The sequence below is a fragment of the Molossus molossus genome, unplaced genomic scaffold (genome assembly GCF_014108415.1).
Source record: "Molossus molossus isolate mMolMol1 unplaced genomic scaffold, mMolMol1.p scaffold_m16_p_9, whole genome shotgun sequence".
NCBI lineage: Eukaryota > Metazoa > Chordata > Mammalia > Chiroptera > Molossidae > Molossus > Molossus molossus.
This window is the reverse complement of record NW_023425403.1, coordinates 27,868,521-27,892,155: the sequence shown is the minus strand read 5'-3', so window position 1 is coordinate 27,892,155 and position 23,635 is coordinate 27,868,521. Positions and strand designations below refer to the sequence as shown.

Sequence of the window (23,635 nt, the reverse complement as noted above, 5' to 3'; positions counted from 1 at the left end):
GGATGTTTGGTAATTTTATTGCTTGGATCATGTTTATTTCTTCCCTTTCTATGTTCAGATATGATTTATGGTGTGGGCTTGATCCAGCATGGTCCCTGAATGGCTTTACCTAAAGTTGATGTTCTTGTTATTGTCTGTGTAAGCTCCATGGTCTAGCAATGAGTACAAGTCAGCTTGTATTAACTTCAAGGGCTTACTGTTAATATGAGACCTTCACCTGAATGTCAGAGGCTGCTTTTCTCTTTTTCATTTCGTTCTCTTGCCCAAAGGGAGAATGAATCAGGTCATAAAAAACTGCACCCCCCCAAAAAAAAAATTGCTCCAACATATCTAGATTTTTACCATTGCTAAGATTTTACTGAGTAGTAGGTTATTTAGAGAACATGATATATAGTTGAACTGGGGTTAGTCTCTCCTGCCCCTTTGGTACAGAATAATATTTTGAATCCTTTGATGTAGCAATGAATGTGTGGTAGCCTTTATGACACCAAAAAAGAATTCATAGGCCAAATAACAAATTTATGGTATAACATGTGTTATAAGCACATGCTCACAACAATCCATCAGACATAATTTTGAGAATATCCATTTTGTTAAAATACTGCACATACCTTAATGATGTACATAGTGATAACTCTACAGTATATAATTTGTTTACTTTTTTTATTAATACAACTTTGACTCTTGAGCTTTTACTTTTTAAATTATTCAGTTAAAAGGTAAACAGATGTTAAATGTATGCTTAGTAAATATTTAGGAGTTTAGATAAATTGAAGTGATGCATTTTAACAGTTTATTATTCTTGTTTTTTATTAGATAAAATACAGTTTCCTACCTAACATGTATGCATCTATAGATCCTATGTTGCAACTCCTTATCCATGTGTCTTGTAAAACAAAACTACCCATTCAAATACAAGTTACTTGTATGTGAAATGGGATTAATAATACTGTCTCTTCCTACTTCATAGAACTTTTTACATAATTTAATTTTCATTTTAAACACCTAAAACACTACTGTTTTACCCTCATGGAGTTTTGTTTAAAGTCCATATAAACATAGCATTCTGAAGATAGAGTGTATGTAACCTCCTTCGAGTCATTTGTCTTCATTTTGCTTGAATTTATTTTTTAATTTACATGAGCTAATAATTGTTGTAGTTTAGGTATACAACTTGATTAATATTTCCATCATGCAAGCATGTTCTCTCCAATCTCTGCCTGTGTTCTTATCTCAACGATGATAGATGAATGTAGTCTGTCCAAAATTTTTATATAAATGGACTCCTATAGTATGCATATTTTTGTGTCAAACTTGATATATTGAGGGTAATTTTTGACATTCTAATAGATTGCTCTCATATTAGTTTCTTTTTATTGCTGCGTAGTTCTAAATTATCACTGAAACTGATATGTAAAATATAAATAACACAATTAATTTATCCATTCACTTATTTATGGTCAATTATATGGTGCATTGTTTTGATGTATTATGAATAGAGCTGCTATAAACCTTTAAAGAAAGTCAGGTTTTTATGATGAGATATAGTTTCATTTATGTTGCGTAGATAGATACATATGATTATAATTGCTGAGTCATGTAAGTCCATATAAACCTTTTTTAAGAAACTGATAAATGTTTTTTTCAAAGTGGCTGTGCAATTTTATATTCACACTAGCAGAATCTGAGTCCTTGTTTCTCCACAATGTGCTACTACTTGGTATTGCCAGTCTTTTATCTTAGTCATTCTAGTTGTAGGTTATTTTTGTTTTAATTTATATATATAATATTAATAATTATTTTTAGCATTTTCCTAGTTTTCTTGTCAATGTGTGTATCTTCCTGCATGAGGAACCTCTTCAAATTATTTTCCATTATATTTGGATTAGTTTAGTCTTCCTTCCATTGAGGTTTACCTTTGTATCTTTTATTTCTGAACTAATTGTAGGTTCACCAGAAGTTGCAAAAATAACATAGAGAGAATAGAGAGACCCCTGTACACTTCAGTTGGTTCTCCTAAATGGTAACATCTTATTATACTTGTCTTTAGTACAATATTAAAACCAGGAAATTAGCACTGGTAAATTCATAGACCTTACTCCTTAGATTTCATCAGTTCCTACTACATCGGTGGTGGTGGTGGTGGTGTGTGTGTGTATAGTGAATTGCCATCTTAACCATTTTGAGTTTTCAATTCATAAATATAAAATGTCTCATTTTATTTCAATCTTCTTTAATTTTTTCAGTCGGCTTTGTTAGTTTTCAGTGTTAACGTGTTGCCTTGATTTTATTTAATACATTCCTAAACATTTTGTTTTTGAAACTATTATGAATAAAATGCTTTTCTAAATTTCATTTCCACATTGTTTAATGTAATAATAATAATGAAAATATAAATAACAATTTATATTGGTCTTGTATATTGTGTGAACTTCCTGGGTTTTTTTGTTTGTTTATTTGGTTTTGGTATGTAAATTTCTTAGCATTCTCATGTCCAGAATCCTATCAATTACAAATAAAGTCTTAATATTCATTTCTAATTGGGAAGCATTTAATTGGTTTTTCTTGCTTGATTGCACTGTACACATATCCATTAAAATGTTGAAAAATAAGTGGAGAAAGAAGAGACACTTTCTCATTCCCAAGTTTATGGGAAAAATTCAGCCTTTCATCATTAAGTTCATTGGTAGCTATAGATTTTTTGTCTTTTATCTGATTCTGAAAGTTTCTCTGTATTCCTTTTTTGTTGACAGTGTTCAATCTTGAAAGGTGATTGCATTTTTTTAAAAATGTTTTTCATCTACCTATTGACATGATTCTATATTTCTTGTTCATCATTGTATTAGTATAGTATATTACATTAATCCATATTCAGATGTTATACCGACCTTGGGTCATATTTTCATTCTTCACTCTGACGATGTTTAGCTTTAATTGGTTGTTTAGACCATTCCCTTTAAAAGTGATTACTGTTATATGTTGGGGTCATAACTGTTATCTTCAAATAATAATATATGACACAACTCACCCTCTGATAACAGTATACTGCTTTTCGTGTAGTGCAGGTTTATTATTATCCCAATTCCTCCATGTTTTGACATAGCTGTTATTCATTTTACTTACACATATGGTATAAACACTCAATACATTTTTTGTATTACTGCTTTATGTAGACAGTTATATTTTAGTTCAGTTAAGAATAAAAAATAAAACTATTCTTCTTTTATTTATTCATTTTTTGATACTCTTCTTTTCTTTATATAGATGCTTTTCTGACCCATGTACTTTTTATCTTTTCTGAAGAACTTCATATAACATTTCTTGTGAATCAGATCTGCTGGCAAAGAATTATATTAATTTTTTTTTGTCTGAGAAAATTTTTATTTCTCCTAACTTTTGGAGGATAATTTCCACTAGACACAGATTTCTCAGTTAGAATTTTTAATTTTATTTTAACACTTGGAACATTGCTCCATGCTCTTCTTAATTGCATGCTTGTGTATGTGTATTTTTTTAAATAAAAAGTCTGCTGTAATTTTTATCCTTGGTCCTTTGAAAAGTGTGCCCCAAACTAGTTGGCCTTCAAAGATTTTCTCATTGACTATGGCTTTCTCCTGTTTAAATGTGATATTTTTGTGGGTGGTTTTGTCTTGGTATTTACCCTGCTTGGCATTCTCTGTGTCTCTTGAATTTGTCGCTACATGTTTGTCAATAATTTTGGAGAAATTTGGACCATTCATTTTTCAAATATTTCTTCTGCCTCATTTTTTTCTTCTCCTTTTGCTATTCTTATTAAGAGAACATTACACTTTCTGATATTGTTCCATAGTTCTTGGATTTTCTGTTTTGTTTTGCTTTTTTTCATTACTCTTTATAAGTGTGTTTTACTTTGGGAAGTTTCTGTTGACCTATCACTGAGTTCACTGAGTCTATCTTCTGCTATTTTGATTGAGTTATTGATAAACTCTTGGAAGCCATTCTTCACTTCTGTTACTTTTTTGTTTCTATCATTTCCTTTTGAGTTTTATTGTTGGTTCTTACAGTTTTCATAGTTCTGCTGATATTTTCTCTCTGATCTTTTATGTTGACATTTATTGCCTTTAAAATCTTTAATATATTAATCACAGTTTTTTAAATTGTATATTTTATAGTCAACATGTTTCATATTTGATTTTGTTCTGATGCTTGTTTTGTCTCTTTAGACTTTTAAAAAACTTAATTTATTAATTTTTGTTACAGATATTTTTCTTTGTCCCCATTAACACCCTCCTCACTGCTCATGTCCCCACCCCCTTTGGTTTATCTCTTCCTGCACTGCCCCCCCCTTTCTTTAGACTGTTTTTATCTTGCCTTTTCACATACTTTTTACTTTTTGTTGAAAGGTGGACATATCATATAGTATAATAGACCATGGGTAAATAGGCCTTTAGTATCAAGATTTATGTTAACCTTCTTAGGAATTGGGCTGTGTCTAACGTTTTTTGCAGCTTTACAGAATCTTCAAATTTCTTCCTCCCCTCTAAAAATTGGGGCTTCCCTTCATTCTACTCCTCATAGGAAGTATATGTCTTATAGCTCTTTTGGTTTTAACCTACTTGTTACTGGAGACTTTTTATTATGATGATAAGAGTGTGGGGAAGGGACCTTCTCTAGTTTTCATATAAGCCTCAGTCTTTTATTGTGCCTCTATTTCAGGTATGGCTTTCAGAGGTGCTTCTGTTCCTCCTCCAGGTATAGAGCTTTCCATACCATTCTCCCATTCCCTAGTCCCTGAAACAGCTACAGCGTTCCCAACTGATTTTCTTAAACCCTTCTCTATTATTGACTATGACTTTATGTATTACTTTTTCTTAGGTGCGACGAGAAGAGTGGAGTTGGCCAGAGTGAGATGGATTTCCTTTTCCCAGCTAGAGAGAATGTTTCAAAATTGCCCTCTGATAAAATCTTTCCACCTGGAGAATAAGCCTTTGTTAGGAAGAAGGGCCTTGGAAGGGTTCACAATGCTTACTCTTCTCTTTTCCCTGCAATGTCTGTAGACACATGGATAACTTTCTCAAACAGGATTCTGATAGGGCTCCTGGAGAAAAGGCAGGTAAAAATGTGGTAGTGCCTTATGACTGAGCTCTCTAAAACCTTCTCATTCTCACAATAGTCCTTTTCAATTTCCAGAAATTTGTTAAAACTGGCATTTAAATATTTTTAGTGGCTTATGTAGTTCAATGGCTTCTGCTCCCAGTAAGCAAATTGCAGTTGCTGTATTTGTCGTTTCTGCATGTATTTCGCGTTCCAGATTCCCACAGGTGTTTCTCTCTGTGCCTTCAGTTCTCTGACAGATCCAAGAAGAGTCATTGATGTCAGTTTGTTCAGCATTTTATTGTAAAGACAGGAGAAATCACTTGCAAACTCTTTTTGTAGTCTCTCTTATATAATTTTTTACAGCTTTTCAAGATATCAGTCGCTTTAATAAAAAGTAAGAAATTTATTTAAGAGGATACTTTATGCACTTTGTGATAAATTTATAGGAGTACAAAAATCACCAGGATAAAGAATTATTTTTTATTTAAAAAATTTAATGCTGACATAATTGCAGGTAGCCTCCTTTCCCCTTTGCCCTTTGGCAACTTGCACCCACCATGCCACCCCCTTCCTTGGCCTTTACTAAACTATTATGCATGTCAATGGGGTACCCATATATGTTCATTTTAAATCTTCCTTTGTGCCATTGGGAATTAATCCTTACCCCTGATCCTAACACCAAGCAACCAGTGACCTTCTTTGTCTTCAGGATTTGCTTTTTCTGGAAACTTTACATAAGAAAAATCATTCAATATGTAGTTTTTTGTGTTTTCTTTTCTGATTTTGTTTACTTAAGGTAATGTATTTATGGTTTATCCATTTTGTAGCATGTAATATTATATGGTGTGAATATACAACATTTTATTTCATCATAATCAGTTAATGGTCATTAAGAATGCCTCTAATTTTTTTTTTTTTAATCCTCACCTGAGGACATTTTTTTGCATTTATCTTCAGATAGAGTGGGAGGGAAAGAGGGAGGCAGACAGAGAGAAAAACATCAATACCAGAGAGACACATTGACCACATTGACTGGTTGCTACCCACACAACCCCAAGCGGGGATGGGGGGAACTGCAACTGAGGTTCTTGCCCTTAGTACAAACCAAACCCGGGAATCTCTGGTCTACTGGCGGACACTCTAACTGCTGAGCCAAACAGGCCAGGGCTCTAATTTTTGACTAATAAAAATAATTCTGCTATGAACATCCTTGTGCAGCATTTTGTTTGCTTGTTTGTTTTGTAAAGGCACGTATTTGTTATTCTTGGGATATAACAAGTGACAAAGGTGCAAGTGTATATGTAGACAAAATTTTTTTGTTGTTCATTTTACTTAGATGCACAGTTAGAAGTGAAATTGTTGAATCATCTGGCAAATATTTCTTCAACATTTTAAGAAATTGTCCAAATATTTTCCAGAGTGACTGTACCATTTTACATTTCCATTAACAATGTATGAGAGTTCCAGCTTTTCTACATCCTCACCAACATTTAGTGTTATCACAACTTCTTTTTGCTTGCTTTTTTTTTCATGCTAAAGAGGTATCCCATTCTGATTTTAATTTATGAAATGACATTAAGTTATAAAATGACCACTCTTTCATGTGATTATTAAGTATTTGTATATTTTCTTTGGTGAAATATCTTGAGAAATCTGTAGCCCATTTTTAAAACTTGTTGCTGTTATTGAATTATAGAAGTAGCTTATATATTTAAAATATAATCTTTATCAATATATAAATTATAAATATTTTCTTTTGGCTATTCTTTATCTTTCCTTGATGATATCTTTTGGGGAGAAAAATATTTTAATTTTGATAAAATTCAATTTATTCATTTGTATTTTTACAGGCTTTGGTATAATTCCTAAGACATCTTTGCCCCATTGCATAGTAGTGATGAAAACAGAATTATTTGTCTTGTTCCTGATTAAAGGAACAACTTGAATCATGATATTACTAGTGGGTTATATATACAGGTCTATTAGATTGAGGAACTTTCTATTTCTGGTTAGATGAGAATGTTTAGCACAGATCAGTATTAGATTTTATGAAATGCTTTTCCTGTGATTATGCATTTTTTTCTTTTCTATTGTTTGAATTAGAATATTTTACACATTAACCCAACCTTGTGTTCCTTGTTAATTCCCACTTCATAATGGTGTTTAATCATTTTTATATAGTTCTAGATTTGGTGTGCTAATATTTTGTTAAGGATTTGTGCATCTTTGTGATGACTTTGCTTGGCTTTGATATCAGGATAAAACCTGCCCCACGGAGTGAATTAGAAAGTGTTTCACTCTTCTCATTTTCTATAAAGTTTGTGTGGAATTAGCATTAATTTTTCTTTATATAGTTCATAGAATTCATAACTAAAGCCATCTGGCGCTGAGAGGGAGAGCTCTGTCTGTGAATTGGGGCGCACATTTAGATTTAGGCAAATTTAAAGTTTTCTCTGGTGTTACTTCCAATCCATCTTTCTCAAGTCTCCTCAGCACATGCACATAGCCTTCCAGTCAACTAGGAATGTGATGTAAGGAAAGCTTATCACCACTCTTTTGTAGTCATCATTTCTGAGAGTGTGCCTTTAAATCCTGGCTGATCTATCACTAACCCCAGAGGGAACCTCAACCTCAGGCTAAAACTAATGCTGTGTTTACATTATTTTTTTCTTCATAGTTTACTTATTTATTATGCTTTCTCCATCAGAACAAAAGCTCCTTGAGAGCATGGACTTTTGTCTGCATTCCTGGTACCCAGAGTAGTGCCTGTACACAGCAGGTATTCAATAATATTTTTGTTGTAAACTGGATGGGCACGAGTTCATCAGATCTTTGGGACTTCTGGGGAGGATGGTACAGGAGAGAAGGTTAGAGAGCAACCCTGCTCCCTGCAACCTCCCACTTTCACCTTTCCTGTTGAAAAGTGGGTGGAGCTGGATTCAGTGGTGGGGGTTAATGGGGTGCAGAGGTACCCAAAGCAGCCTTTGGGAAGGTATGGGGGAGCTGGATTTCTGACCGCCGGCTTCTTGGTCTGGGATGGACCCAGGACCTGAAGATAGGACATACACATTTGGGGGATTCGCCCTTCAGTCAGCAGCTCTTGGAGGACAGAAGAACTTACTCTCCTCCGTTTGAAGGCACTTGGAGAAGGAGGGGGCAGGAGGGAGGATGGAGCTGAACCTCTTCTCCTGCCCTAGCCCCTAATCTCTGCCAGGTCCCAGGCTAACTCTGGACTCTGTCTCACAAAGACCTCCTAAGAGCCCTCAAAGGCTGAGCCCCATCTGGAGTGGGGCCCCTGTTTTGGAGCCAGAGCTGGAGTGCCCAGTGACCTGAGGTGCCATGTCTGAACTGGTGGCCAGCTACGGACTGTGGGCTGTTCTGAGCCCAGACCTTGGCTGCAGGTCACTGGTGCGGTCGCTTCTGCAGCAGGGTCAGGGTGTCCCACTTCTCGAAGGAGCGCAGCTGCTGCTGCTTCGCCCGCTTGAGCTTGGCGGGGTTTTGGATCACTTGGACTATCTCTGCCTTGCGCCCGTTCTCCGGGCGGCATTTCAGGTTCTCAGCTTGGCGCTGTTTCTTCTCCTGCTGATGCCTCTCCTCCTCCTCCAGGTGCCTGGCAAAGTCCTTGTCCAGCCTCCTCTCCTGTTGTTCCTTCATCTTCTGCTGCCAGGATGTGCGCAGGGGCTTGTCCTGAACCACTTGGGAGAACCTCTTCTTGGAGCGGTCCTTCCACACTCGCCCCGACTTGGGCTTTCCCTTGGGATTATAGGGACCTCCACCTCCCTCTCCAAGTTCTTGGGCGCTGGGGCCTGGGATGAAGATCCTTTTCGCTTCTTTGGCCAAAGGCCGTCTCTCACCAGCTCCTGGCTGGAGGTGGCTTGTTCCGCACGTGCTGACCCCAGGGGGAGCCAGGTGGCTGGGGTGTTAGCTCCTGTAGTGGCGGTGAAGGCTCTGGACCTGGGCCTTGCTGACCAGGGTAAGGCTCTGGTGATCCTGGGCCCGACTGCAGCTGATGTCAGAGGGGGACCCCCGGGCCAGCTCCTCCTCACTCTGGGTCAACTTCGCATCTGGTTCTTCTTGTCTCCAGGAGAACTTTGAGGACTCCTCACTTGGCTTTGGCTGACATTGGGGGGCTTCAGGACTGGACTCTGGCTCCCTTCGGGGAGACCCCTGGCCTGGGGTCTTGCTGACACTGGGGGAACCCTGGGCTCGGGTCCGGCTCCCTTCGGGGAGACCCCAGGCCTGCCCCCTGCCCTAGACTAGGGTGATCCTGGGCATGTCTCCAGCTGACATCGGGGGCATTCCAGGCTGGGTTGCAGCACACGCCGAGGAGACCTGGGCTCACTCATTTCTTCTGGGTTCGATTCGAACTCCACAAGCACTCGTTTCGCCCACAAAGTTGAGGTGATGCTCTCGGGAGTCTCAGCCTTTAGGCCTTCCAGCTGTGGGCTGCGCTTCAGCGGTGTATCCATGGCCCAGCCTGTAACCACCACCCCCCTGCCCCTCCAATCTGTGTTTACACTCTTTCCCTTAAAAAATTGCTACTTTTACTCAAAATGCTGCTGGGTGATATTTTTTTCTGTCCTCTGCACCATATCAAGACATTAAGTCTTTTGGCTTCCATGCCCGGGCCTGCCCTGATAAAATGACAGCCTCAGCTGAGCTGGGAGAAGGCTGGGCTTGGCCACCGACTCGAGCAAGAAGACCACAGCCTCTCACTATTCTTACTTGATTTTATAGCAACTTCTTAAAGTGCTGTTTGCTTTTGATCAGTTTTTATTGCTCTGAAATGGCTGTTTCTATCAGTTTGTCCAGTTTTATACTTGTTTAAAGGGGAGATGACTTAACCTATATCTTCTCTCCCTCACAGTCCCCTCATTTAGAATTATCTGCATTATTTTATTTTTTGTATCTGATTTATCACACAATCTAGCAATATACCTGTGATGAACACTCTCATCTAACTAAGAATAGGAAGGAACCTTCTCAATTAGATTAAAGCTATATGTATTTTGTATTTATACAAGTTATACCTAGGATAATTTCCTTCTATGTGAAGAACTCAGTTGACTTTTTTTTTTTTTTTTTAGTTAGGACTGCTAATGAAAAATTTTTTTAATCATTGTCTAAAAATGCTACATTTCATTTTGAAAGATGTTTTCTCTGCATATAGAATGAGAAGATAGCAGTTTGCCTTACCTTTGAATCTGTCATTCAATAATCCTAGATTCCATTATTTCTTTTGTAAAGTCAGTCATGAGTTGTATTATTGTTTGTTTGTTTGTTATTAGTACTTTTTAATTTTCCAGTTACTTTCATAATTTTGTGCTTTACAGCACTGTCATTATAATGTATTTTATATTAATATTTATTGCATATAATACTTCTTGAGTGGGTCTCAAAGTCTTTACCCATAATAGTGAGTGAAGATATTATGTTTAAAAAAATTAAAAAGGAAATCAAGTAAGACTGATAATTAGATAAACTTTACTAATTTTTTAAGATAGAACAAACTGGAAATTGATTATGTCTAAGAATCAAAAAAGTGAAGGAATCATTACAAAAAAGTTTTCAGGTTAACTAGAAAGTAGTTCATAATTAATATATTGTTCAGTTATTAAGAATGTAAATAAAGCCCTCACTTTTTTGGTGTTTCACAATTAATTGCATGCATGTTTTTTCAAAACTTCAATGCTTTAAATCTTTTTGCTTTAGAAATGATATTCTAATTTTTTGTATTTAAAACTAATGATTTTTATTTATTGGTAAATTATAGAGATCTGAAGTGTGGAAAATTAATATGTAAATATACAGGTGAAAATATACTTGAAATTCGAAGTGCCAGTACTATGTATAGTAACATAAGTGGACACCTCTGCATTTCATTGGAATATAAATATTATCATGAACAGAGCAAACAGATGTGGGTAAAAGATGGAACTGTTTGTGATAAAAATAAGGTATGTAGACTTTTAGTGCCAAATGACTTTCTAATTTATACTTTCTTTTTAGATGCATGGTTAGTATTTTCCTCATAATTTAAGTGCACGTTCAATTTCAAAAATAAGAAAATAGAAAAAATTTAAATTAAGAAAAAATTAAAAAGGAAAAATATATAATCTGCATTCATGCATATATGTTATAGCCATGAATATTTATTAACTTTTATCTTACAAATTGTATATATTCACTAATTTGAGAATCATATTGTTCACTCACTGTATTTTGTTAAATTATATTACATAGAGTACTTCTATTGCCATGATCTATCTTATGATATAATTACTATAAAATAGCTGTTAAATAATATTATGTCCATTTTAGTGATGAAATTAATATAGGATGCATAGAGTAAGGCAGAAGTAATTGAAGGCACATATCTGAGGTTTATGAATGTATACATGTTTAAAATATATTATTTTTACATGATATTTATGAAAATACTGTCATTCATAATAAAATCTTAATGTAATGTAATTCATTTTAAAATTAGAAATAAAAAAATGTAAAAGAAAAATTGTCACCTGAAATTCTCACACAAAACTCAGTATTTTAAAAAATTTTGTAGTAAGTTTGCTTTTATGAAATTCACTTTGCAAAATATTTCCCAAATTGTTGCCTAAACTGTCTTTAATTTTGTAACTCTATCTTTTCTAAATAGCCTACCACAGACTATATGAGTTAGGAATTAAACCAACATTTATTCTTTTTTTATTTTTCTAATAACTATTTTAATGGGTTGAAGTGTACCTCATTATCATTTTTTATTGTTATTTCTCCAATGATTACTGATGTTGAACATATCTCCATATGCTTATTGGACATTTGCTTATATTCTTTGAAAAATGTCTTTCACATCCTGTACCCATTTTTTTTTTTAATTGAGTTGTTATTTGTTGTTGAACTTTAGGAGTTCTTTATATATTCTAGATATTAATCCTTAATTAGATATATGATTTGCAAATATTTTCTCTCATCCTATGGAATGCCTTTAACTCTGTTGATTGAATTCTTTGATGAACAAAAGTTTTTAATTTAGATGAAGTATGGTTTATTTTTTTTTTTTCTCCTATGCTTTTTGTGTCACATCCAAGAAATTATTGTCAAATTCAGTGTCAATTACCATGATTTCTTCTAGGACTTTTATAGTTTTAGATCTTATGTTTAGGTCTAAAATCCATTTTGAGTTAATTTTTGTATATGGTATAAATGAAAAGTCCAAGTTCATTCCTTTGCATGTGAATATTTAGTATGAATTTCTGTGGCAACCTTATTAAAAATCATTTTACCCTGTTCTGGCCTGTTTTGCTCAATGGTTAGAGCATCATCCCATGGACTGAAGGGTCACAGGTTCAATTCCCAATCAAGGGCACGGTACCTGATTTGCAGGTTCAATCCCAGGTCTCATTCAGGGGCATGCAGGAGTCAGTCAATTGTTGTGTTTCTCTCACAACATTTCTCTCTCCCTCCCTTCCTCCTTTCCACTCTATCTAAAAATCAATGGAAAAAATATCTTCAGATGAGAATAAACAAAAAAGAAAGAAAGAAAATAATTTGACCTATCTGAAAAACTTTATTTCTGGACTCTTTATTTTTCTCCACTGGTTTGTAGGTTTCTCCACTGGTTTGTCTGCCTTTGTCTCAGTGCCACACTGTTTTGAATATTGTAGTTTTTTAGTAAGTTTGGAATCAATAGGTAGGTGTCCACATTTTTCTTTTTTTAAGATTAATTTAGCTATTGTAGTCCCTTAAGATTCTATAATGAGTTTTAGGATGAGTTATTCTATTTATGCCAATAACATAAGTATTTTATTGGATTGTACTGAATCTGCAGGTTTCTTTGAGTAGTATTGACTGCTTGACAATATTAAGTCTTCAACAAATGAACATAGGGTATCATACTATTTGCTTGTGTCTTATTGAATATATTTCAGCAATGTTTTATAGTTTTCAACATACAAGTCTTTGAACTCCTTGATTAAATTTATTCTGAAGTATTTTTTTTATTGTATTGTAAAGGGAACTGTTTACTTAATTTCCTTTTCAAAAAGTGCACCATTAGTGTATAGAAATGCAACTTATTATTATGTTGCATAATAATAAAAAACAATGCAAATACATTAACTAAAAATACTACATTACTAAAAAATGCTAACCATCACCTGAGTCTTCAGTAAGTCATAATCTTTTTCATTAGTAAAGGGTCTTGTCTTCATGTTGATGGTTGCTGACCAATTAGGATGATTGTTTTTGCATGTTGGGATGACTGTGACAATTTCTTAAAATAAGACAACAATAAAGATTACTTTATCGATTGACTCTTCCTTCCACAAACAATTTCTCTGAATCATGTGATGCTATTTGATAGCATTCTATCAACAGAACTTCTTTCAAAATTGGAGTCAATCTTCTCAAACCCTTTGCTGATTTATCAGCTAAGTTTATGTGATATTCTAAAACCTTTGGTGTCATTTCAACAGTTTTCACAGCATCTTCACCAATTTCTTTGCTCATTCATAAGAAACAACTCCTCATCTATTAAAATTTTGTCATGAGATTGCAGCAAATCGGTCACTTCTTCAGGATCCACTTCTAATTCTAGTTCTGCTATTTCCACCCCATCTGCAGTTGTTTCCTCCACTGAAGTCTTGAACTCCTCAGTCCTCCGTGAGGATTAGAATCAATTTCTTTCAAACTCCTGCTAATGTTGGTATTTGTACCTCTTTTCCTGAATCACATATGTTCTTAATGGCATCTAGAAGGGTGAATTATTTCCAGAAGTTTTTCAATTACTTTGCTTAGATTCATCAGAGGAATCACTATTATGACAGCTAAAGCCTTAAAAAAATGCATTTCTTACATAATAAGACTTGATCTGTGGGCTTCATAATAGATGTTGTGTTGACAAGCATGGGGGAAAAAAAAAAACATCAGAAAACACTGATCTCATTGTACATATTTATCACAGCTCCTGGGTGACCAGGGGCATTGTCAATGAGCAGCATTATTATTTTTTTTAATCTTTTCTTCTGAGCATAAGTCTCAACAGCAGGCTTAAAAGATTCAGTAAGCCATGTTGTAAATAGATGTGCTGTCTAAAGACTTCGTTGTTCCATTTATAGAGCAAAAGTAGAGTAGATTTAACATGATTCTTATGGACCCCAGGACTTCTGGAATGGCAAATGAGCACTGGCTTCAACTTAAAGTCACCAGCAGCATTATCACCTAAAAAGAGAGTCAGACTGTTCTTTGAAGCTTTAAAGCAAGGCCTTGACTTCTCTTCTCTAGCTATGAAAGTCCTAGGTGACATCTTCTAATATAAGGCTGCTTTATTTGCATTGAAAGCCTGCTGCTTAGTGTAGCCACCTTTATTATCTTGGCTAGATCTTCTGGATAACTTGCTGCAACGTTTACATCAGCACTTGCTGCTTCACCTTGTACTTTAATGTCATAGAAATTGTTCATTTCCTTAATCCTCATTAACCAACCTCTTCTAGCTTCAAACTGCCTTTTTTCTGCAGCTTCCTCATTTCTCTCAGCCTTCACAGAATTGAAGAGAAGCAGCCCCTTGTTCTAGATTAGGCTGTGGCTTAAGGGAATTTTGTGGCTTGTTTGATCTTCTAGTCAGAGCACTATAACTTTTCTCATATTAACAAGAAGGCTACATTACTTTCTTATCATTCATGTGTTCACTGGAATAGCACTTTAATTGCCTTCAAGAACTTTTCATTTGCATTCACAGCTTGGCTAACTCTTTGGGACAAGAAGCCTAGACTTCAACCTATCTCAGCTTTTGATATGCCTTCTTCACGTAATTATTTTTAGCTTTTGATTTTTAAAAAAAATTTTTCTTTATTGATTTTAGTGAGAGAGAAAGGGAGAGGGAGATAGAGATAGGATGAGAGAGAATATTGATTGGCCGCTTCCTGCATGCACCCCACTGGGGATTTGGCCCACAACCTGGGCATGTGCCCTGACAGAGAATCAAACTGGGGACCTATTGGTGCATGGGTCGACACTCAAACACTGAGCCACATTGGCCAGGCTTTAGCTTTTGATTTAAAGTGAGAAATGTGAGACTCTTCCTTTCACTTGAACACATAGAGGCCTTTGTAAGGTTATTGACGACTTGCCAAATTTAAAAGTTATTCTGTCTCAGGTCATACAAAGACTTGAGGAGAGGGAGTGAGATGGGGAAACAGCCAGTCTGGTGTTGAGCAGTCAGAACACACACATTTATCAATTACATATGCCATTTTATATGGGCATGGTTTATGGCAGCTCAAAACAATTGCAATGGTAACATCAAAATTCACTGATTACATATCACCATAACAAATATAATAATGAAAAATTATGAAATATTGTGAAAAATCCCAAAATGTGACACAAACACAAAATGAGCAAATGCTACTAGGAAAATGGTATCAGTAGCTTTGCTCAATGCATGGTTGCCACAAACCTTCAATTTGTAAAAGAAGCATGGATTCTGTAAAGTGCAATAAAGTGGAGCACAATAAAATGAGGCATGCCTGTATTTTGTTTTTTCAGCACCACAATTTGTTTTGATTGCTATCTGAAATTGCTGTCTCTTTGTTGATATTCTCATTTTGTTCATGTCATTTTTCTGATTTCCTTTTTTTATCTATGTTTTTATTTAGCTTCTTCAGTATATTTAGTATAGTCATTTCAAGATAATATCTGTCATTTCATTTTCTTCCTTTGAATGAGATATGTTTTCCTGTTTCTTTTTATTTCTTGTGATTTTTAAAATTTCTATTTTTATTTTTATAGAACAATCACTTCTCCCATTGTATTCAAACTGGCTCTGTGCAGGGCAGCCCTTTACTAATTTGTTGGGTAGTTCTGAGCCTTGGGATCAGCCTGTGGAGAAAGCTTGTGGTCTTCTGATATCTTTTGTGATATGCATCTTTCCAGGTGGGGCTTTTTTGATTTCCCACATTCATGGATGTTTTTAGATGTCTTGGTATTCCAAATAATCTCATGCAAACATTTCTTTGGGGCCTTAGATTGTCTGTTGTTTGTCTCTACCCATAATATCTTGCCCCAGGTGTCTGCAAAGTCTTAGTCATCCTGAGCAGTGTTCATTGCTCCTCTCCATCTGAGATTTAAATTAGGTAAATTGATACAAGTCCTTCAAGAACTTCTCAGACAGGTTGTAATATTGAAAATATGGCCTCCTCTGCTCCCTTCCGTTTAAGGGAGGGAATTGAGAACTCGGCTGCTTCCATCTTCAGATAAAGACTGTGCCATGCGAGAGAAGGAGTGGAGCAAGGGTGAGCAAAACCCACAAACTTTTCTACCTTTTTGGCTTTCCCTTGATCGGGATTTCCTTGGATGCTTGAGCCCTTAGACTACTTCCAGAGTTCCTATGTTTCCTTCCTTCCTTCCTTTCTTCCTTCCTTCCTTCCTTCCTTCCTTCCTTCCTTCCTTCCTTCCTTCCTTCTAATTCTACCAGACAGGTAGGATCATTTAAATCCTAATTTATCTCTCTACATTTTCTCTTGCCTTTCCATCTTCTTTTCCAAAACTTAATTTTATCAGCTTCCCATCTTTCAATTAAATCTCTAAATAAAACCATTTGCTTATAGGCTATAGGCCAACTTTATGATTGAGACTGGAAGGTCCTACACAATCCTACCATAACAACTTCTATCAAATCACACTTAGTGTTTTGTGTGTGTGTGTGTGTGTGTGTGTGTATTTGTGTGTGTATCTATATCTTTTACTGAAATATGAGCAATATGATTTTGTGTGTGCATGTTCTCAGGGCCAACTACATTGTAGAATTCAAATATTTAGTTAATTAATAATTTAATGGCTGTTTTCTGTATAATAGCTACATTGCCCTTAATATTGTTCAAAATTCTCATACTGTTTCATTTTAAATATTATTTCTTTTTCTATAAGTTCCTGTCTTTCATGTCTATGCTTTTATTAAGTTATTTTCAGTGTTAGGAATCAATAAAAAGAGTTTACTGCTCTCACATATGAGATAAATTACTTGTATTTTTTCATATAATTATTTTTATTATATTAATTATCACATGTTAATCTTTTATTTTATTTCATGCCTGTGACTTCCATGCCAGCAAAAGCAGGGAAGATGGCTTTTATTGTTTTGTTTAATCTCAGATAATCAGAGTCTCATTTAGTACTAAAACAGTAGCACTATAAATTAATCATTTATAGTTAGTATATTAATATTTATTGTTAAATAAATGCCTCTTAATTAGATGCCAAATGTAGATGATATTTCAGTTAACTTACTTTGGCTTATTTTCTTTTAGTATTGCAAGAATAAAGAGTGTGTACAAAATGATTTGGCTTATGACTGTACTCCACAAAAATGCCACTTTCATGGTGTAAGTACCAGTATTATGACACAAGAATAGAAATCATTAAAAGTGATCTTAGGACAAGCTGCTGTGGCTCAGTGGATGAGCACTGATCCATGCACCCAGAGGTCACTGGTTCAATTCCCAGTCAGGGCACATGCCCAGGTGTAGGCCAAATCCCCAGTTGTGTGCATGCAGGAAGTGGCCAGTCGATGTTCTCTCTCATTGATGTTTCTATTTCTCTCTCCCTCTTCCTTCTTCTCTCTCTAAAATCAATAAAGAAGAGCCCCAGCCAGTTTGGCTCAGTGGCTGAGTGTCGGCCTATGGACCAGAGAGTCCCGGGGTTCAGTTCCTGCTAGGGGCACATACCACAAAAAAGAAGAAAGAAGAAAGAAGAAAGAAGAAAGAAGAAAGAAGAAAGAAGAAAGAAGAAAGAAGAAAGAAGAAAGAAGAAAGAAGAAAGAAGGAGAAGGAGAAGGAGAAGGAGAAGGAGAAGGAGAAGGAGAAGGAGAAGGAGAAGGAGAAGGAGAAGGAGAAGAAGAAGAAGAAGAAGAAGAAGAAGAAGAAGAAGAAGAAGAAGAAGAAGAAGAAGAAGAAAATTAAAAAAAAAAAAAAAAAAAAAGAGCCCAGCCGGTGTGGTTCAGTGGTTGAGCATCAACCCATGCACCAAAAAGGTCACCAGTTCAATTCTGAGCCAGGCCATGTGCCCAGGTTGTGGGCCCAATACCCAGTGGGGGGCATGCAAGAGATGGCCAATAGATGTTCTCTCTCATCAATGTTTCTATCTCTCTCTCCCTCTCTCTCCCCTCACTCTAAAAATTAATAAAGAAAAAAAAATTTTTTTTAAAGAATGATTCTAGGAAAGCAAACACACAGCTAAACACATACTTATTAACCACATAAGAAAATTGGCTTTGTCTGACTTAAATATTATTTTAAAATTTTACTTGAACACAAATAATTTGAGCTACTTATAAGGTAAAATTCCTCCTGTTTTCAGATATGCAACAATAAAAAGAACTGTCACTGTAACCCCAATTATTTACCCCCAAATTGTGAAACTACACAAGATAATTGGCCTGGAGGGAGTGTTGACAGTGGCAATTACCCACCTAACGCAGCGCGCAGTCTTGGTAAGTATTAATAACAAATTGAAAACATAATTAAAACAACCTTTTAATTGATTAAATAAAATAAATGAATGCTATTTTGTCTACCAATTTATATTTAGATTATGTTTGTACATCAAATAATAAATTGCATATAGCTATTTGACTTATGTTTTACTTATAGAGAGTAATGTAATAGAACATATTTAACATATATGCTAATATATGGCAATAAGGACCAAGGCAGAAAAACAGAAATCACTTTAGTCCTTTATACAGAAGGACTTTAATATAAGGCAACCGGTAAGACATGATGGCAGAAATAAAAACCAATCAGAGAATGGTGAAGCAAACCAGAAATTAGCAACAGCAGAAATCCATTTTCACTTCTTGGGGCTGGTGGGACAATAAAAGGAAGAGGTAGTTCTGAAACCAGAATCTGAGCCATGTGGCATGACATGTAACTATGGTCAAAGCTACCTATCAGTATCTAGACCACAGAGAAAGGTACTGTCCAGCATGAGGTAGAAATATAGAGCATTTACAGCCATTATTAGAGATGTAGGAGAGGAAGGGCAATAAATAGCATGGATATTTTATTCTACTGATGCTCCAAATTTTATTCAGAGACTTCCTGATTGAGCCAGCGACTTCCACTGACTAAATCTAACTAGAAGACAAACGGAAATGAACTTGGGAAATCTAGTACCCTATAATTTTTTTTTGTTCAATGTAGGAATGGACGTTAGAGTAAACCAATGTGTCCAATTATGCTTTGGGCAAGACTTTCTTTATGTAAAAACTTAAATTTGCATATACTTAAAGCAGGTTTTTCCAGATTTTGAGCCAGAGGTAGTTTTTGTTTTTTGTTTTTGCATTTATCTTCAGTCAGAGCGGGAGGAAAGGAGGGGTGAAGAGAGAGAGAGAAATGAGAAATATCGATGTGAGAGCGACATATCGAGTGGCTGCCACACACACAACCCCAACCAGGGCCAGGGACAAAGGGCAACTGAGTACATGCTCTTAGCGGGAACCAAACCCAGGACTCTCCGGTCTGCAGGCCGAAGCTCTAACCACTAAGCAAACCCTGCCAGGGCCAGAGCTAGTTCTTATCATCTCCACATTCATTTCACAGTTTAAGGCCATATGATAATAAATTACTAAATTATAACATATATAAGCATTATCAAGGTGTTTCCATTTTAGTAGTAACAATTAACTTGCAATGGCTTATGCTCAAATCAACTGAAATTCATTGTTTCTGTTCATGCGCACACATGCCATTTCGCCAATGAGCAGAGGAAACTACTCCTTTCTTAGAATCCAGGTTGACCCTAGTGACATGATTAATCAATAAATGTACAGTGAGATTCTGGGACTTCCCTGGTCTTCCTGTAAATTCTGACAAAGTCTTTTAGAATACTAATTCTTGGGTCTCTCATTGTTGGAACACTTATTCTATTGAAACTTATCTTCTCTGTATGAAATATGATTACAATGAGACACAAAAATACAACAGCGCAACTAAGCCCTCCCCAAATTTATGACCCACAAAATGATCAGATTTAAGTGATTGTTTTAAGTTACTAAATTTGGAGTTTCTTACACAGTGCGCGCGCTCTCTCTCGCTCTCTCTCTCTCTCTCTCTCTCTCCATACACCCACACACACACACAACACACACACTGATATCATTGATACTATATCTATTCAACATTTTACTTGTAAGTCCTAGACAGTGCAATAAGTAGCAAAAGAACAAGAAATCAAGACCATAAAGACTGGAAAGATTTAAATAAGACTGCAGATAATATAGTTAATTACATACAAAGTCCTAAAGAATCTAAAAAAACACTTCCAGAAGTAATAAATATTATCTGAAAGTTCAAAGGAAAAATGTTTAAAAGTCAGTAGTATTATCATGTAATAGCAGTAGTAAATGAAAATCAAAATCAGTGCCATTTACAAGACTATAAAATTATAAAATATGAGTAAATTTAACAAAAGATGTGCAAGACCTTAGCATTGAAACAAAAACAAAATGGAGATAAATGTTAAACACACAAATAAAGGTAGAAATATGCCATATTCACCTACTGGAAGGCTTATTATTGCTAAAGTGTCCATTCTTACCTAATTAAATCTATAGATTTTTTAAAAACATAAAAGCATGCAACTTTTTAGATGTTAACAATTTTATTCTAAAATAATCAAAAGCGCACTTAAAAGAGCCAAACAATCCTGAAAAAGAATAACAAAGGATAACTTAGTCTATTTGCCTTCTTGCCTTATATTGAATTTAGTATAGTACAAATTTAGTATATAGTTACATTAATCAAGACAGCGTGGCATTTGTAAAGGATAGATATGCAGATAGATCAATGTAATAAAATAGAGAGCCTAGAAATTTACCCATTAATAGAAGGTTTATCAATTTTTCAAGAAAAGTACAAAGATTGTTTAATGTGGAAGGAAAGTCCATTCAAAACATTGAACTGTCACAACTGGATACCCACATAAGCCCAAAGAACCTCACAAATCTTAAGTTACTTAACAATTGATATGGGATAGATTATAAATCTAAAGGAAGAAGCCAAAAGTATAAATCCTCTTGAAAGAAAGATAGGAAAAATTTTACATGATCTTGGGATAAGCAATACTGTCTTAGATAAAATATGAAAATATATATCAATGCAATAAAAGAAAAGATAATTTGGACTTCAATAAAATTTTATTAAATGTACAGTATTTCTTGCTAAAAATAGAAATTGAGAAAAACTCAACTGATACAGGGATCACACTTTCATTCTGTTTATCTGTAAGACCAGACAGTTCTGTGAAGAGACTATATGGAATAAAAGGTTCTCAATCAAAAGCAAAGGATGGAACTATTATTGTAAGAGTTAGAAGGTCTCTTTGGGCACTGACCCTACCAACTTACCTACTTCATAAAAATATTAATTATAAAGTTATTAAGTAGTTAAAAAGTTTTATTCTAATAGTCACATTGAAATACAGAAATGTCTTGCTATATTTCTCATAATTACTTTTAAATCACTGATGTTTTCTTTCCTAGAAATACCCTATATTGAGAATGCTTACTCTCACAGACCTACAAGATGGCCATTTTTCCTACTCATTCCTTTTTGTGTTATTCTCTGTGTAATAATAGCAACCCTGGTAAAAGTTTATTTCCAAAGAAAAAAATGGAAAACTGAGGAGTATACAAGCGATGAGTATATTGATTTCATATTTAAGATTTATTACTTTTATAATTTTTTAGCATCCATAGTAACTTATTAATAAATCATTGATGTTACTAGTATTACCTCAGAGTTACTTTATCTTTAAATGGAAATTTAATATTAAATATATTAAAGATTAATATAATGACTAATGAACAGAATTTTTTTAAATGTCAACAATTTTAATCTTGTAACAACTTGGACTCTGTTAGGGGTAAAATTAAGTGAAAATATTTCTAGTTAATATTTATTTACCTCTTTTTATTATTTGATCTTAACTATTAACTATGTATTAAACATTACTACTTCATTCTTGATATTTATATATTTTAAAGAACTTTGCATACACTATTTTATTAAAAGGTAGCAGAGAAAACCAGGAGAGTAGTTAGTGAATCAGTCAGTCAGAGAAAGATGAATACCGTATAATTTCACTAATATTTGTAATCTAAAGAACAAAATAAATGAACAATCAAAATGGAAACAGATTCATAAAAAGAATAGACTGGTGGTTACCAGAATGGATGGAAGTTAGGGGACTAGTTACAAAATAGTCATAGGAATGTCAAGTACAACAAAGGAATGTAGTCAATAATATTGTAATAACTATGTATGGTGCCCAGTGGGTACTGGAAATATCGTGGGGGACAACATATATGATTGTCTAACCACCATGCTGCATACCTGACACTAATACAAAATGATATTGAGTGTAAGCTATAATTGAAAACAAAAAGTTAAATAAAAGAAAATAATAAGGCAGAAGATGAATGTCAAAAAAGTTTAGTTATTTAGCTAATAATATTATAAATATGAAAATGACCTAAGTTAATTTTTAGGTGAATTTACATCTCATGTTGTTTCTCATGTTAATCTTTTATTTTATTTTTTATCCTCACCTGAGGACATTTTTCGATATTTTGTTCAGATAGAGTAGGAGGTGGGGAGAGAGAGAGAAACATCAACATGAAAGGGACACATTGAGTGGTTGCCACCCACACAACACAACCAGGGGACAAACTATAACCAAAGTACGTGCCCTTAGCAGGAACCAAACCCAGGTCTCTCCCAACTGCAGGCCTACGCTCTAACCGCTGAGCCAAACAGGCCAGGGCTCTCATGTTAGTCTTAATTAGTAGTGAGAAATTATTTACGTGTTAAAATAATCTCAAATAGCCGCTGCTTGTAGATCTCAGATAGGAATTCAAAACTGTTTTAGTATGGACAGATGGTATAGAGTTTTATACAGTAATATTTGAAGAAAATATAATTTTAAGTGATTATATTTTATTTTAAATGTACAGGGAACTTGAAAGTGAGAGTGAACCCAAGAGCAGCCTGGAAAACAGAGAATCCATGAGATCATAGTGAGTAACAAATATTTTAAGGATGACATGGAGAGAGAGAGAGAAAATCTATATATTAAATAAATATAAATAATATAAATATTTATTAAACAGTGGTAGTCATACAGATGCATTAAATGAAAATTAAATTGAAGAATATTTTAATAGTATAAGCTACATAATAGATTAAAAAACTATAAATAACATTCAATTCATTACTTAAAATTTCTTGCAGTGTTATTTTTGAAAATATTTTCAAATAATATTTAACTCTTTAGCATTTATGTATTCAAATATTGGTTAAAAATAAATTTCATTAAAGAACTCTATAATGAGATTACCCTCATGCTATTTATTGAATTAACCATCTTTTCTTTTTTAATTTTATTTTTGTTACAGATGTTTCTCCATTTTTACCCCATTGTCACCCTCCTCCCCATTCCCCCCGCCTCATCCCCAGCTTTGTTGTTAATGTCCATTGGTTATGCATACATGCATATAAAA

At 34.6% G+C, this 23,635-nt stretch overlaps 1 protein-coding gene and 1 pseudogene across 1 annotated transcript in view; one reads left to right on the top strand and one right to left on the bottom strand.

Moving 5' to 3' along the window:
* The window catches only part of LOC118622330 (disintegrin and metalloproteinase domain-containing protein 2-like), a 101,417-nt gene extending 78,264 nt beyond the window's left edge, over nucleotides 1-23,153 (top strand). The window contains exons 17-21 of the mRNA XM_036249779.1: nucleotides 10,850-11,033; nucleotides 17,385-17,459; nucleotides 18,433-18,565; nucleotides 21,617-21,776; nucleotides 23,090-23,153. Of these exons, the coding sequence (XP_036105672.1) occupies nucleotides 10,850-11,033; nucleotides 17,385-17,459; nucleotides 18,433-18,565; nucleotides 21,617-21,776; nucleotides 23,090-23,153 (616 nt within the window). The remainder of the gene's footprint in view (nucleotides 1-10,849; nucleotides 11,034-17,384; nucleotides 17,460-18,432; nucleotides 18,566-21,616; nucleotides 21,777-23,089) is intronic.
* On the bottom strand, nucleotides 8,317-9,545 carry LOC118622955 (annotated as a pseudogene).
* Nucleotides 23,154-23,635: the final 482 nt, after the last annotated feature.